General features: G+C 32.7%; 1 protein-coding gene across 1 annotated transcript; it reads left to right on the forward strand.

The window, feature by feature from the left end:
* The first annotated feature begins 11,863 nt into the window (after positions 1–11,863).
* LOC117782615 lies at positions 11,864–13,231 on the forward strand. Its single transcript, XM_034619636.1, has 3 exons — positions 11,864–12,486; positions 12,552–12,673; positions 13,113–13,231. The coding sequence occupies exons 1-3, from the start codon at positions 11,864–11,866 to the stop codon at positions 13,229–13,231; spliced, it is 864 nt and encodes a 287-aa protein (XP_034475527.1).
* The last annotated feature ends 2,782 nt before the right edge of the window (positions 13,232–16,013 follow it).

A 16,013-nucleotide genomic window follows, 5' to 3' on the forward strand; every position in this document is an offset into this window, starting at 1 on the left:
ATAAAAAAAAATAAAAAAAGAAAATGGGCCCAGATTCACAAAATGCACAAGATGAGTCTGTGTAATTTTGAAAAGTTAAGTGAAAGTGATTACGATGTATGGTGTGTACAAATGCGTAGTGTACTTGTACATCAGAAGCTGTGGAATCATGTGAACGGCAAATGTGAGAAAGACCCTTAGACATCTACAAGCGCAGCGATATTGGATTTGGCTGACGAAAAAGCATTTTCGCTTATAATATAATATTAAATGTCCCAAGTGTCCCAACTAAACTATGTAAAATCTGCAAATAGCTCTAACTAAGAATGGAATAAGCTATGCGAGGTTCATGTGTCTACTGGTCCGCTTCGCGAAGTGTCTTTGTAAAAAAAAACTGTTAAGTTTAAAGTTGACGCAATATATCAATTCGTTTGTCGAAATTGTGGATAAACTAACAGAAGTAAGCATTGAACTTAGTGAAGAATTAAAGGTGTTTATACTGTTTTTCGACTTGAGTGAAGATAATGAACATATTGTGATTGCGATTGAAACAAGGGACGCGCTGCCGCCATTCGACAAGGTTAAAGTTTCGGGTTTTCTGCAATGTACGCACTTAGGCCCCGCGCACACTGGGAGCTGACAGCTGAGCTTATAAGCGAGCTAATAAGTTCAGAGCTTTTCAGCGAGCTGAAATTTTTAAGCTGCGCACACAGAAAGCTTATTTTTAGCTGATGCTGATGCTCATTTTAATATAAGTCACTCATAGATTTTCACCCAATATGGTGTCAACGCGGCTGAGTCAATTTTTATACCCTGAGCCCATTGAAAATGTGCAAAAAAGGGTATAATGTGTTTGGCAGAATGTATGTAACAGGTAGAAGGAGGGGTGGCAGACCCCATAAAGTATATATATTCTTGATCAGGATCAACAGCCGAGTCGATTCAGCCCTGTCCGTCTGTCTGTCCGTCTGTTTGAACGCGTCGATCTCAAAGACTGTAAGTGCTAGAGACTTTAAATTTGGAATGCCCATACGCCCCTTCGCCCACAAATTGATAAAAACGATTTACAGTTGCAATTTTGACATAGCACTCCTAACTGAACAATCAGTTGAGAAGTATGCGTATTAAACAACCCTGAAAATTTCAAAGCGATTGACCCATAAATAGAGAAGTTATTTCGGAATTTACATTTAGTTCAATAATTACATTTGCATGGCAAATCAAACGTGCGAGCGAGACAGCATGTTTACGTTTGTATGCAAGGCGCGCACAAACACAGTAAGAAATAGTACCAATTTTCTTTTGGGCTTCGATTTCAAGTACTATATGACCTAGAGACTTCAAATTAGTTATGTAGGTTCCTGGATACCATACGCAGGTCAAGTTTGTTTCCAATTTTAGGTGCCACGCCCCCTTCGCCCACAAATTGCACAAAACGATTTACAGGCGCAATTTTTGACATAGCACTCCCTAACTGAACAATCAGTTGAGAAGTATGCGTATTAAACGACCCTGAAAATTTCAAAGCAATTGACCCATAAATAAAGAAGTTATTTCGGAGTTTACATTTAATTCAATAATTACATTTGCATGGCAAATCAAACGTGCGAGCGAGACAGCATGTTCACGTTTGTATGCAAGGCGCGCACAAAGACAGAACGAATTAGTACCCATTTTTTTTTTGGGTACCAAATAAGAATTAAGCGATAAGCAAAAATATTATCGATATCATGTAATGAAAATGTTAATGTATAATTTATGTATATACAAATATACAATTTGATTAAAATATAATTGTGTTAATATATAAATATGTATTTTTGCATGGCAAAAATCAGCAGAAGCTGATAGCTATGTATGAAATTGCATGAGAGAAATAGCGATCATTTTGCAGCACTACTCTTGCATCTTTGCCGAGCACTGAAAGCTGCAAAATAATAATTTTAATTATTAATATTTTCGATTCCTTACACATATATATAATAAGTATCTGCTTATTATCGTTGTAAAAAAAAACTTAGCATTTTCCGCTTTAAGAATCTCATAAAATTAGACATTGCCTTTTATTTCAAATTTCGCGCACTGCAGCAGCCTTTGGCAGGCTTGAATTTGTTGCGTAAGAGGGAGAGAGTGAGAGGAAAATGGGTGCTGCCAGATTGCAGGCTGAGCAAAGTTGTAGTTTGTGGCTACTCTTGACACACGCTACATCGATTGTAGCGATTACGATTACGACTTGCGATTTACCAATTTATCAATTTCTAATTAATTTTAAATAAGTTTATTATATTAAAGTTTATTATATTAAACTTATTTAAAATTAATTAGAAATTGATAAATTGGTAAATCGCAAGTCGTAATCGTAATCGAGTGATGTATTAGTTCAGTGAGGCATTAATAACGTAGTCTGCAGTGATAAGCACAGTGACTTCAGAAAACCGAAAGTTGTTCATAGTTTCGCGTGTGTAATTTTGATACCTGAGCCCATTGAAAATGGGCAACAATCAACTTTATAAAAGAGTACATGGGCTCAGGGTATCCTACTGTCGAGCGTGCTCGACTGTAGCCGCACCTCACCGCGAGCGAAGCGAGCCGGGGGTAGGCGAGCGAAGCGAGCAGGGGGCGGAGCCCCCTTGTTTCTAACTGAAAATAATAGAAAAAATCGTAAAATAAAGAAAGTGAAGAGAAAAGTATGGGTGCATGCTATATACAAAGACAGAGAAGTGTTAGAAGGAATTCCACCACTTGTATTTTCAGTTACGCGAATTTCCAATTAAATTTTACGAATATTCATGAATGCAAGTAGAAACATTTGATTACATTTTAAGTGGAGTTCAAGAAAAAATTCAGAAACTTGATACAAATTTTAGGAAGCCAATTTCACCCACAGAAAGGCTTTTTGTAACAATAAGGTATGCATCATCAAAAATAAAATCCATTTTTATTTGTTCAATAAGTATTAATAATTTTTGTTTATTGTATATTGTGTATGTATTGTGTATTGTGTAATGAATATTTTGTACATGTGTAGTGTTCTATTCTAAATTATTATATACTTATTCTAAATTATTCTATACTTATTCTAAATTATTCTATACTTATTCTAAATTATTTTTTAACTCCTCCTCCTTTGTTATCTCAATAACTTGATTTAATATATTTGCTTTTAATTGAAATTTTTTAAGGTGGGGAAATTTTTTATAGATGGTAGTAAACTATTAAAAAACTGTAAGTCTTCGTCTTCGTTATTTGCCCGTTCGATGTCTGCCTCCAAAAGTTTAGTTTTTTCCGTTCTATGTCCAAGTATTCGTCATCGTCGTTCGTCTTACGTTTTGTCACCTGTTGTATTTTTTGTTGTTGACTCGTCGTTGGCTTATTGCTGTCAATAGTGTCAATAGTGTCCAATGTTATGTTCGTCCTGCTTGTGTCGTCGAATATCGTTATGTGGTCAAAAATGTACTCAATGTTGCTGTCCCCTGTCATGGCTGAGTTGTCCTTTAAAAAACTCATTAAATTAAAATATTTAAATTTTGAGACGTGTGCCTCTGCTGCAGCTCCTGATGCAGATTGCGGGACCTTTCGCAGCGCCTTTCTGTACTCGTCCTTTAAATATTAAAATTTTTTTTTACAATCAGCTTCTGAAATTGAAAAATATAAATGATATATTACAGATATCTATCAACTGGGATGGCAATTAGAGCATTGTCATTCAGTTTTCGAATTGCAGAAAGCACTCTACGAAAAATAATACCTGAAGTGTGTCAAGCGATTTGGGATACTTTTCAAAGCAAACACTTGGCAGCACCTACCACCACCGGCTTTTTGAATATAGCTAATGACTTTTTTGAAAAAAGTGGCTTTCCAAATTGTATTGGAGCAATTGATGGAAAACACGTTCGAATCAAATGCCCCAAGAATTCCGGATCTGATTATTTTAATTATAAAAAATTTTTTTCTTTAGTTTTGCAAGGTGTTGCCGATGCAAAATGCAAATTTATTTTTATTGAAGTTGGGTTTAAAGGAAGTCAAAGCGACGGCGGTATTTTCGCTGCTTCAAAATTTCAAAGAGCTCTTAGAAGCAACATGTTAAATATTCCTAATCCAAAGAATCTGCCATTTGCAAATATTGAAACACCACATGTTTTCGTTGGTGACGAAGCCTACCCGTTGATGAAATATTTAATGAGGCCACTTCCTAGAAGATCATTAAATGAGAAAAAGGAAATTTTCAACGAGAGGCTCTCATCTGCTAGGCGTTGCGTCGAATGTGCTTTTGGCATTTTGACAGAAAAATGGCGTTTGCTTAAAAGAGAAATTGATGTTGTGCCGCATACGGCAATCTTATTAATTAAAACAATGTGTGTGCTGCACAACACAATTATTGACCAAGAAAACATAACAGATTACATTTACTCTTTTGACGACGCTGAAGAACAGACAGACCATAATATGCTATCAAAAAAAAATAACAGATGTGGAAATGAAGCCCAGCAAATAAGAGAAGTATTTGTACAATACTTTAATTAAACAAATTTTATTTTTTTGTAATAAATAAAATAAACTTTGTAAAATCAAATATTTTATTTGTCATAAAAATGTATTTGAAAATATACAATTTGCTAAGTGTATTCAGAACATGACATATACATAAATAACCCTAGTTTATGTATTCTGTTTTGTTTTGAATACACAAAATGTATTTGACTATGTATTCAGAACATGACATATACATAAATAACCCTAGTTTATGTATTCTGTTTTGTTTTGAATACACAAAGCAACACCGAAAACTGAAAGCTCTTTTTACAAGTTGCAGTAAATTTCATATTTACATGTAACTATACATATGTATGTACACATGCGAATCACTGCGGACGGCAATTCGCGTTAGTGACGAAAGCAGCACGAAGGGTGCAAAGGCGACTAACTATATATACAGCTAAGTTGGAAAATTTGCTACGACTGTCCGATCAGATCGAGTTATATACCGATCGAAAGGTTTAGTCCCAACTTACAAAATGGCATACTAAAACTTTTTCTAATTCACCTGGGTCTTGAGATACGGGGGTGTAAGTGGGTGGGGAAAAATTTGTATGATCGCAGCTTGTGGAGCCGTTGGGGCTTTTTGGTAAAATTATTTATTTTTTAAAAATTTTTATCAAAAATACGCGTCGATTGATACCTCGATGACCCAAATCCGTTTACTGGTTCAAAAGATAAATAAATTTGATATTTTTAGCGGACTTTTCAAAATGAAATGAAAAGTTAGTTTCTTTGTTTGTCTGTTTGTATCAAAGCACTGAAAAGGCTGAGATGTAATGATGGGGATTTATTCCTCTTTGAAAATCTAGAAATGTTTGTTTTACGACTTTTTCAATTTCCCGCTAGTTTAGCGGGAAAACGCTAAATCCCGCTAAAATTGAAACTCCAACAGTTTCCAAGCCATAGAAGCTACAGATATGTTCTATATATCATTGAAAAGGTATGTTTGAGGGCTTTTATGCGTACCTTACTTTTTTTCTTAAGTATTCAGTTAACATTTTACAGGTAATATTATGTTTTTAAGCTTACATTTTGGCGATTTTTGACAAAAGGGCTCTAACGATTTCTGTTAAACTTTATTATGTTGTAAAACGTACAATTTCGCGTTTTTTGGTATATGAAACAAAAATTTTGGTCGAGGGGTTTGGAAGATATTACCTGTTAAGTGAATAAATACATTTTTAAATCGGTCGAAAATCACGTTTTAGTACGAAAAACTTTTTGGTTTTATGAGATATCTCAAGCAAACCGATACAATATGCATTTAAATTGGTTTTATATATCCTGACTAAAGTTGGTTCAAATCGAACTGCTATATCATATAGCTGTCATAGGACCGATCGGGTCAAAATAAGGTTGTAGTATGAAAAACTTGTTTGTTTAGTGAGATATTTTAACTAAATTGATAGCATTTGCATTTAAGTCAGTTTTAAAAATCCTGACCGAAGTTAGTTGTTATCGGACAACTATATCATATAGCCAATCGGTCCAATAAAGTCTTGGTATAAAAAACTTTTTTGTTTTACGAGATATCGTAACCAAACTAATAGAATATACATTTAAATTAGACTTATATATTCTGACCAAAGTTGGTTCTAATCGAACCACTATATCATATAGCTGTCATAGCACCGATCGGACGAAATTCAAGTCTTAGTATGAAAAACTTTTTTTTTTCATAGTAAGTACGGAGTCTCCGACAGTAAAGTATGCTCGGCTGTAGCAACGCGAGCAAAGCGAGCAGGGGGCGGAGCCCCCTAGTTTTTCTTTATAATTAAAGAACAATTTTTTTTAAATATGAAATACGTTGAACAACTAAATTTATATATTTTACTATTTGCCTGCATTAATGATAAAGTTACAATGTCAAAAGCAAAAGCAATTGCAAAAACTTCTGATATCCCACAAAAAAAAAACCTCTACACGAGATAAAAGTCTAGTGACGAAAGCAATTTCTAGCCCTAAAATTTCTGATATCCAATTTTGTGACGAACAAAATTCAGTTTAATCTAAAAATTTTAAATAAAAATATAAATTAATATAAAAAAAAGCGAAAATATATATATATAAGATGATGTTCGGCTAGTCCCGTTACCTTTCATCTATTTGCTTTATCTTCTGTTCTTAATGTTGCTTTTGCTATTTCGCAACACTCCTCCTCAATAGTAACATTAAATAAATCAATATTAAATTACATAAATTTCTTATCTGACAAGAGGCGTACTCTGGGGAAATATACAAAAACACGGTTCAGCATTCGCTTCAAGGATTAAGGAAACCCAGTAAAACTTAATCAAACCGTTCAAAATTAAAAACTATAATATTCAGTTAATATATCAAAATAGAATACGTCAATTTACGTATTAAATTCAAATCAAATATCAATTATTTAGTAATTACGTAAAGATTACTTTAAATTAACATTTTTAAATTCAGAAGTTAATTTAATATTTAATAAAAAAAACTGTTGATGACTTCATTCAGTGAGTCCTAATTGATCTCGAAGATTCAGGAATCTTGCTGCTGGTAGCGGTTTCGTAAGCACATCAGCCAACTGTTCATCTGTGGAAATATACTTAATGGAAATTATTTTCTTTTCTATTTGCTCACGAGTGAAGTGATATTTTATATCTATATGCTTAGTTCTCTTGTGGCATGTTGGGTTATTTGCTATGCTTATACAACCTTGGTTGTCTTCAAATATACTAATTGGTTCATTTAAATCAATCCTTATTTCTTTTATTAAGGATTTTAACCATAAAGCTTCTCTAACGCTTTCAAATAGCGCCATGTATTCTGCTTCAGTAGATGAGGCAGCAACTGATTTTTTGTTTCATGGTACTCCAGCAAATTAAACAATTATAATTGATAATTATCAAATAACTTAAATAAGTAACCAGTAGTACTCCGTCTATCTGTTTCATTACCTGCCCAATCAGAATCTGCATAACCAACAACAACACTTTTAAAACTAATGCTTTTTGTTAAATCAACCGTACCTTTCAGAAACCTTAGTAGCCTTTTTAGGCACTGCCATAGTTATTTATTGTTGTTATTGGTATATCTACTTAATATGCTTATTGCCGTACTAAAATCTGGCCGAGTACATAACATAATGTACATCAAACAACCGATCAAATTACGACATGGAGCATCAAAAGTTTCTTTAGATTCTAAGGCTTCATAGTTTAATTTACTTGGTAATGGTGTGCTGACTGGATTACAATTTTCCATATTTAATTTCCTTAAAACATTACTTATGTATACTGATTGACTAAGTTGTAATTGATCTCCTTTCCTGTCTATTTTAATGCCAATAAAATGTCTTATATCTTTTAAATCACTCATTTTAAATTTATTCATTAAATAAGATTTAAACTTAGACATTGTTTCAATATTCTTTGTCACGATGACAACATCATCCACATACAAAAGTACATAAATGTTATGAGGTATATACATCGGTCAACTCCAAGATTTACAAAGCCAATTTCTTTTAAGACATTTTCGAATGCTTCGAACCAACACCTAGCTGCTTGCTTTAGACCACAAAAAGCTTTATTTAGCTTACAAACTGTATCATCATCATGACTCAGTCCTAGAGGAATGTTCATGTAAATTTTCTCTTTCAAATTGCCATTTAGGAATGCTGTTTTAACATCCATATGATGAACCTTTAAATCGTATTGATTTGCAAGCGCTAGTATAAATCGAAAACTAGAAATACGTGCAACTGGTGCAAATGTTTCTTCGTAATCAGTTAAATATTCTTGCGTGAAACCACGAGCTACAAGTCTGGCTTTGTATCTGACTAAGTTTCCAAATTCATCCTGTTTAATGCTAAAAACCCATTTGCAATCAATTATATTTTTATTACTAGGCCTTTTTACCAAAGACCATGTATTGTTTTCAGAATGCGAATCTAGTTCATCCTGTACTGCTTTTTCCCAATTAATTTTGTCATCTCTACTCTTAATTTCTTCAACGCAATTTGGAATATTGCTAAAATATGTATAGGAATTCATCAAACATTTTTCCATTAATCTATATGAACATTTAGGTTTATCTTTTAATCTTTCACTGCGTCGAATTTCATTGTTCTCACCAGTAATTTCCACTGGATCGGTATTCTCCAGATTTGTGGAATTTGCACATGGCTGTACAACAGTTTTGGAATTGTCATCAACAGTTTCCATATTTTCCATTTCATCCAATGGAAAGCAAGACTCTATATTTTCAGAATTTGCATTCTGAAAATCAACTTCTTATTTTTCATTCTCATTTTTCAAACAAGAGTTACCACACTGTTCCCTCATTTCATTTTGGAACACTGAGTCTTCAGATTGTACAACACAATCTTCTACAGACCTTGAATGAAACATATTTGTTTCGTCCACCACAACATCTCTAGCTGTCATAAACTTTCTTGCTTCCACATTCCACAATTTAAACCCATTCGGTTCGTATCCAACAAGTATACTTTTTGTCGATTTTTCATCGAACTTTCGTTTTCTAATTTTGTTATGTAGGTAATAAAATCTTGAAAAACTGAAAACAAATCTGATTTGTATGTTATTAAATATGTCACACAGTAATGGGTATATTGATCAATAAAAACCACATAATAGTTTTTATTATCAATTGTACAGGGAGTTATCGGACCACAAATATCTGAGTGTACTACAAACAATGGCCTATTAATATGATCTTTATTTTTGAATTTTTCAAATCTCAATCTTGACATTTTTCCATTAATGCACGCTTCGCATAATTCTTTATTTAAATCTACTTTACTTAGTAGATTAATGTCTCCAATCAAATTGTTTCTTTTTATTTCCTGAAATTTTCCAAAACTAATGTGAACCAATCTTTCGTGCCACAAGCGATACTCTGCATTTTTGGTTATATTCGAATTACATGAATAAGCTGTATTATTCAATTTAAATTTTACAAATGGAACATTATACTCACATGCTCCAGCAAATACCATTTGACCATTTTTAGTGACCTTCACACCTTCAGAATTGAATTCCACTGTCATTCCAGCATTTTGCATTTTCCAACCTGACAAGAGATTATGTGGCACATCCTTACAAAATAGCACGTCCTCCAATGTTATGTTAGTGCTCTGGCTTCACAATTGAACAACTCCTTTAGCTGTTGCATAGATGCATTTTGCAATGGCTATATCTGCAGGATTCTCCAAGATAACATGGTCAGCAAACAATTCCTTATCTTTTATGATGTGATCAGAAGCTCCTGAGTCTAATATGAATGAAATCTCGCTACTATTCGATACATTTGCTACTTGTCTTATCATAAAGGCAAAGCCACGATCTGCTTGAGCTGTTGCTACCTGCGCTTGCTTATTTTCATTGACATTAGTGGCGACATTTGATCTTTTGAAAACAAAGCAATCTTTTTTCAAATGACCGGGCTTTCCACAATGAAAGCACTTTTGTCTCTGCTTCATTTTATTTTTAGAACTAACTTTATGTTTGGAAAAAACCTTTTTGTTTTCTCTACTTTCTTTATAATTCACAGCTTGCAAAACTTTGATACTTGTATCCTTGCTTATGGATTTCAATTTAATTTCATAGTCAAGGAGACGTGTTTTAACAAAACCTAAAGTTAGATTACTCTCTGACAATGTCTCAATGGCTGTGATGACTCCATCAAAGCTAGACGGAAGAGTCAAAAGTAGATGAGAAACTTTATCCATTTCATCAATCTTAGCCAGGGACCGTAACTGTTATAAGTTTTAAAATAAAAATTACAAATTAACAGTTATTTCCGAAGTTATATTTTAAAGTTACGAAATAATAATTATTTTTAATTTTTATTAAAAAAGTCAAAAATAATAGTTAAAATTCAATTTTTAAATAAAAGTTGTGAAATAACTCTTATTTTTGATTTTTTCAATAAAAATCAAAAATAAGAGTTATATTTGATTTTTATTTTAAAAGTTGCAAATAAGAGTTATTCCGCAACTTTTATTTTAAAAATCAAAAATAAAAGTTAAAGTGAATATCTTTTGAACTAAGTGGTGGATTTTCAAAATTTAAAAATATTCTTGATCTATGACTCGAGACCTTTCATATGATGAATCACATGTCCTTTAAGGACGAAATTAAGGATTCGACTATTTTCTATTATATTTTATTTTTTTTTTCTATATTCGTTGCAGTAATATATGTAGTAATTATTGGCACACAAAATACCAGTTGATACTGAAAATACTAAAAAATAATAGAATTAAAAAAATACCAAAAATTACTCTAAATCACAAACATACTAAAAATCACAAAATACCAAGGAGTTCAACAAAACTCAAAATTTCAATATAATAAATATATTATTATTATTATTTATTTTAATTATTATACATAAGTTCTTTATAATATAATTACTACAGACTAAAGTACTAGCTACTGCGCCGTCTACTCGATAATAAAAATAAATTTATTATATATTACATAAAAAGATTTGTTAATTATTTTTCAGGGTTTTAATCTCGGTTGATTGTTTTGCGACTTTCATATTCGCTCAATAAGTAGCGATTGATTTTGAAAAACACTTTTGTTCATGAGACTGCCAATCTCTATCAAGAGTTATAAATTTGTTGAAAAACTCATTGAGCGAAGTTTTTGTGTAACTGGTGTAACTGATTTTTTTCATGTCAGTGCTAATTTAGCTTTTAGTTTTTTTTTTGGCTTTTTTTTTAAATATATGTAAACCTTAACTAATTTGCGGCATATAGTTTTGTTAAATCATGATGATCATGATTACATTTAAACATCATTAAAAGGGTTTTGGGCTTCATAATTTTATGATTAACTCTGAGAGAATATTGGATTTTCGTACTATTCCCCACTAAAAACAGATATTTTTCATCCCAAAAGTTGCCAACACTGCTGTACACTAATGTACCGATACTCCCGGTCCAGTTACAGTTCATTCCCAATTGGTGTTATCTCTTCATTGATCGAGAGCCACAAGTTTTAGCTTACTAACTAACCAAAACACATTCCTTGTGCATTATTCTTTCGTAACGCGTGGTGTCCAGTAAATTTTTAGAAATGGGCCGCAAGCGGGACTATATGCTTCGAAAATTTTTCAATTTTGAATTGGATAAAAATGAAAATGTGTGCAAGATATGCCAGCGTGTTTTCAAGGGCAATTATATAACCAATTTGAAACGCCACTTGCTCAATGAGCATAAATCTCAGTACGAGAGTGAAATTAGTGAGAAGAAGAAAAGAGTGAGCCCTGTGAAAAAAAGAAAAAAATTTCGGTTACCTTTGCCACAAATGAAATCAAGGATGCATGCGTTCAGCTAGTAACGATGGAGAAAATGCCGTTTGCTGTGCTGGACTCTGAGCCGTTCAAAAAGCTGACAAGCCAAATTTTTTCCGGATTGGAGATGAGTCCCATAACATCCCGAAATATAATGGAGCACGTGGCGGAAAAATTTGAAATTGTCAAGGCATCGATTATAAAGGCAATGAAGCTAAGATTAATTTCCCTCAAGCTTGACATCGCATCAAGGCATAGTAGAGGCATCTTGGGAGTGAATGCTCAGTTCTATGAAAACGAGGCGATTAAAATTGTTACACTTGGAATAATCGAGCTGAACAAGAAGCATACCGCCACCAATCTCAGTGCTGAGATAGAAAATATTTTACAAGAATTCAGTTTGATGAAAAACCAAATTTATTCAATTACATCGGACAATGGTCGAAACATAATAAAATCCATTGAGCTTTTGAACGAAGACACCGATGATAGCTACGATGATGAGGAAGATGAATTGGTCCATCAGGTTAACGTTTTCTCCATTGCGTCTGTAAAATGTGCTGCTCACACGCTTCAACTGGCGGTTAGAGACTTCTTTAAAAATATTTTTAATGCTTCTCTAATTGATGAAGCTCGCAAGCTGGCGAAGGCATTGAGGACACCAACCTACAGGTATATTTTTAAACTTTTAAGTTTTCTATGCGCCGAACGCCCCCTAAATCTGAAATATTTTGTAGGCTTTTAATTTCTAATGAAGGCTTACCTCAGCCCTTTATTGACGTTCCTACGAGGTGGAATTCGACCTTTGAGATGCTTCAACGCCTTCTCCTGTTTAAAAACTTCAGTGAGAATAACGTTAGTGAGTGCCTTCAATTAACTGAAGCAGATTGGGCTGAAGTTATTGAGCTCGTCGAAGCATTAAAGCCAATCTATTTTGCCACACAAAAGCTGCAGAGAGAGCAGCTGTATTTTGGCGATTTTTACAAGATTTGGGTAGAGCTTACGTTGACAGTGAAAGCCATGAACAACTCACACAGTGCCGCATTGCAAGAGGCAATCGAGAAGAGAGAAGAGGCTTTAACAAGCAGCGAATTGGTCTCTTCAGCCATCTATTTGGATCCCAGGATGCGAAGGATTTTGCTTCAAAATCCAATTAAGCTAATCTGTGCAAGAAACCATTTGGCTAAACTTTTTCGACAAATTAATGGTCTTGCAAAAAAAGTAAGTATGATTAATAACGTCTAATATGCACTCGTTTTGTTTATGTGAGCTTGTGATTTATATAATACTCATTGCAGGACGAACTATCACCAACAACAAACTTAAATTCGTCACAGCCACCTGCGCATACTTTGGAACAGTCTTCAACAAGCCAGTTCTCGATCGCGTCGCAGAGCACTTGCTCATTGTTAAATGATTTTCTAAATTCCATTGCTGTTGCTTCAGGCAGTGAGGAATCAGATGAAGACGAAGAAAATGAAGTTCAGTTGGCAATTAATGAAATTAATAGTTACTGTCCGAAGCCAATTGATATTAACGAAAATATTATGAATTATTGGGAGGATAAAAAATTCATATATCCCCGCTTATATTAGTTGGCAAAGATTATTCATTGTGTTCCTGCAACACAAATCAGCGTCGAAAGGGCATTTTCAGCGCTGAAACTTGTGCTATCCGACTTGCGATGCAATTTGTCACCTGTAGCACTTAAACAAATTATGTTTTTAAAACTAAACAAAACAGATTAAAATGTTAGTAAATATTGTTCACAAATAGAACAAAAATTATAATTATAATATAATATTATAATATAATATTATAATTATAATATATAATATAAAATAAAAAATGGATTACATTACCCTTTGGTATTACAAATTTCTTTTATTTTTATTATATTGAAATTTTGAGTTTTGTTGAACTCCTTGGTATTTTGTGATTTTTAGTATGTTTGTGATTTAGAGTAATTTTTGGTATTTTTTTAATTCTATTATTTTTTAGTACTTTCAGTATCAACTGGTATTTTGTGTGCCAATAATTACTACATATGTTACTGCAACAAATATAGAAGAAAAAATGAAATATAATAGAAAATAGTCGTATCCTTAATTTCGTCCTTAAAGGACAAGTGATTCATCATATGAAAGGTCTCGAGTCATAGATCAAGAATATTTTTAAATTTTGAAAATCCACCACTTGGTTCAAAAGATATTCACTTTAACTTTTATTTTGATTTTAAAATAAAAGTTGCGGAATAACTCTTATTTGCAACTTTTAAAATAAAATCAAATATAACTCTTATTTTGATTTTTATTGAAAAAATCAAAAATAAGAGTTATTCTAACTTTATTTAAAATTGAATTTTAACTATTATTTTTGACTTTTTTAACAAAAATTAAAAATAAGAATTAAATTTGATTTATATTTTATAAATTGAAAATAGAAGTATTTTGCTGATAGCAATAGTTTCAGCTAAAATAAGAATTTTGGTGTTTACCATTTTACTGTAGCATGTTTCCTTTACATTGATTTTTTTAGTTGAAATTAGCATTCATAACTCTTATTTGCGGTCCCTGATCTTAGCTCCTGATGCAATAAGCTAAGTAATTAAATCATCAAATATATAGAAATGATTAACAAGTGACGAATCTCCTTTTAATTTCAATGCTAACAACTGTTTCCTCAATGAAAGTTGGGATGGCAAACTTTTTCTCTCATATATTGAATCTAAGCTTTCAAAAAAATTTTTTTTGCACTCTTTTCAGCGTTAGCAAAAACCAAAAACGAGTCACCTAGAAATTCAATAATTATATTTTTAGCACGCCTATCAGCCTTCTTTAACTCTTCTGTCATTTTTTCCTTTTCCACATTCAAAACACTCAAAAGATCTTTTTCTTCAAGAAGCGCTCTCATCCGAAACTTCCAAATTGAGTATTTGTCACCGTCGAACGGTTTTATATTCCTTTGTACTTTTTCCATATTCGCAACTAAACTCAACTTTTCTAATTTTGCTCAAAAACTAAGTTTCACTCAATATCAATTTTCACTCAAGACCACGTTTCGCTCAAAATTTGCTGTTTGCTTTGTGCTCCTCCTCGCTCGACGCTTGGTGTTCGATGGTAAAAATTCGACAAGTTCCGTTATGTGCTGTACAGAGACTTATTTTCTGCTTACCGCTTTTGTTCGTTCTGTTGAATAATGAGTCATTATTATTTTATTTTAATTTTCTAATTTTATATACACAAATGCATCAATCAATGAATATATGCACTCTTCCATGAACGTATCACTATTTAACACATGTGTGTATATAAATATTTTCCCTGCACTTACATATGTATGTACATATATTAATATATGTACATATAAACACATTTAATAAAACCGATACACTTTATTATTTGTCGATGCCTGGGCCCATAACCTATTGAATTATGTAGCAGGCAGTTAATAATATTATATTAAATAATAAGACGGTGGTTATGTTTAAATATATAAGTTGTTCTTTAATGAATTCTTTTCAACTGTACGCTCTCGTCGCTTAAAGTGAACTAAACTGAGGAGACATAAAGCAGATGAAGTATTGTGCGTGTACACTAAGATGATGTTCGGCTATTTTCGAATTTTTTCTGCAACATAATTGGAACTATTGGATTCTCAGAATGTCGCTCTTGAAGCACTTGCACATTGTCTTCAATTATTCGTTGTTCCACAGATAATTCTTATGCAGTTTTCTTTGCTTAATGTGAGCAAAACGAATTAGTGAGTCCTTTTTTACCAGGGGGCATATTGCATCACAACCTGCTCCTGAATATTCCGTAACCTTCTATAACATATTTTCTCAGACGCTTCGCAATGGTTTTTTTGAATGGTTTTCAATCCGAAAGAGTTGGATAATCCTTTAAACATTAGATACTATGTTTTAAGCAGCGAAATAAGCTCAAAATTCTTCAATATATTTTATCAAAATATTTTAATTTCGGTTGTCAAATGATTTGTAAGCAAAGCTAAATGCTTAATGCAAATGCTATGTAATGAGCACAGAAAGTTACATACTTATCGATTGCACCGATTTTTCTATAAATGTACATTAGTGAGGACAGGACATAACAAACATAATATTATAATTAAATGGCTCGAAACACCTATTTGCCTCCACGCGGCCCTTTTTTGCGCGCGTCTCTGCCAGTCGGTAACAC

The sequence above is a fragment of the Drosophila innubila genome (assembly GCF_004354385.1).
Source record: "Drosophila innubila isolate TH190305 chromosome 2L unlocalized genomic scaffold, UK_Dinn_1.0 5_B_2L, whole genome shotgun sequence".
Taxonomy (NCBI): domain Eukaryota; kingdom Metazoa; phylum Arthropoda; class Insecta; order Diptera; family Drosophilidae; genus Drosophila; species Drosophila innubila.

What these genes read in the sequence shown, in the direction of transcription:
- LOC117782615 (XM_034619636.1), top strand. Translation starts at nt 11,864, where the DNA reads ATGGAGAAAATGCCGTTTGCTGTGCTGGACTCTGAGCCGTTCAAAAAG. An exon ending in TTGAGGACACCAACCTACAG is followed by an intron (nt 12,487 to 12,551) that starts GTATATTTTTAA and finishes AATATTTTGTAG; the next exon opens with GCTTTTAATTTCTAATGAAG. An exon ending in CTTCAGTGAGAATAACGTTA is followed by an intron (nt 12,674 to 13,112) that starts GTGAGTGCCTTC and finishes TACTCATTGCAG; the next exon opens with GACGAACTATCACCAACAAC.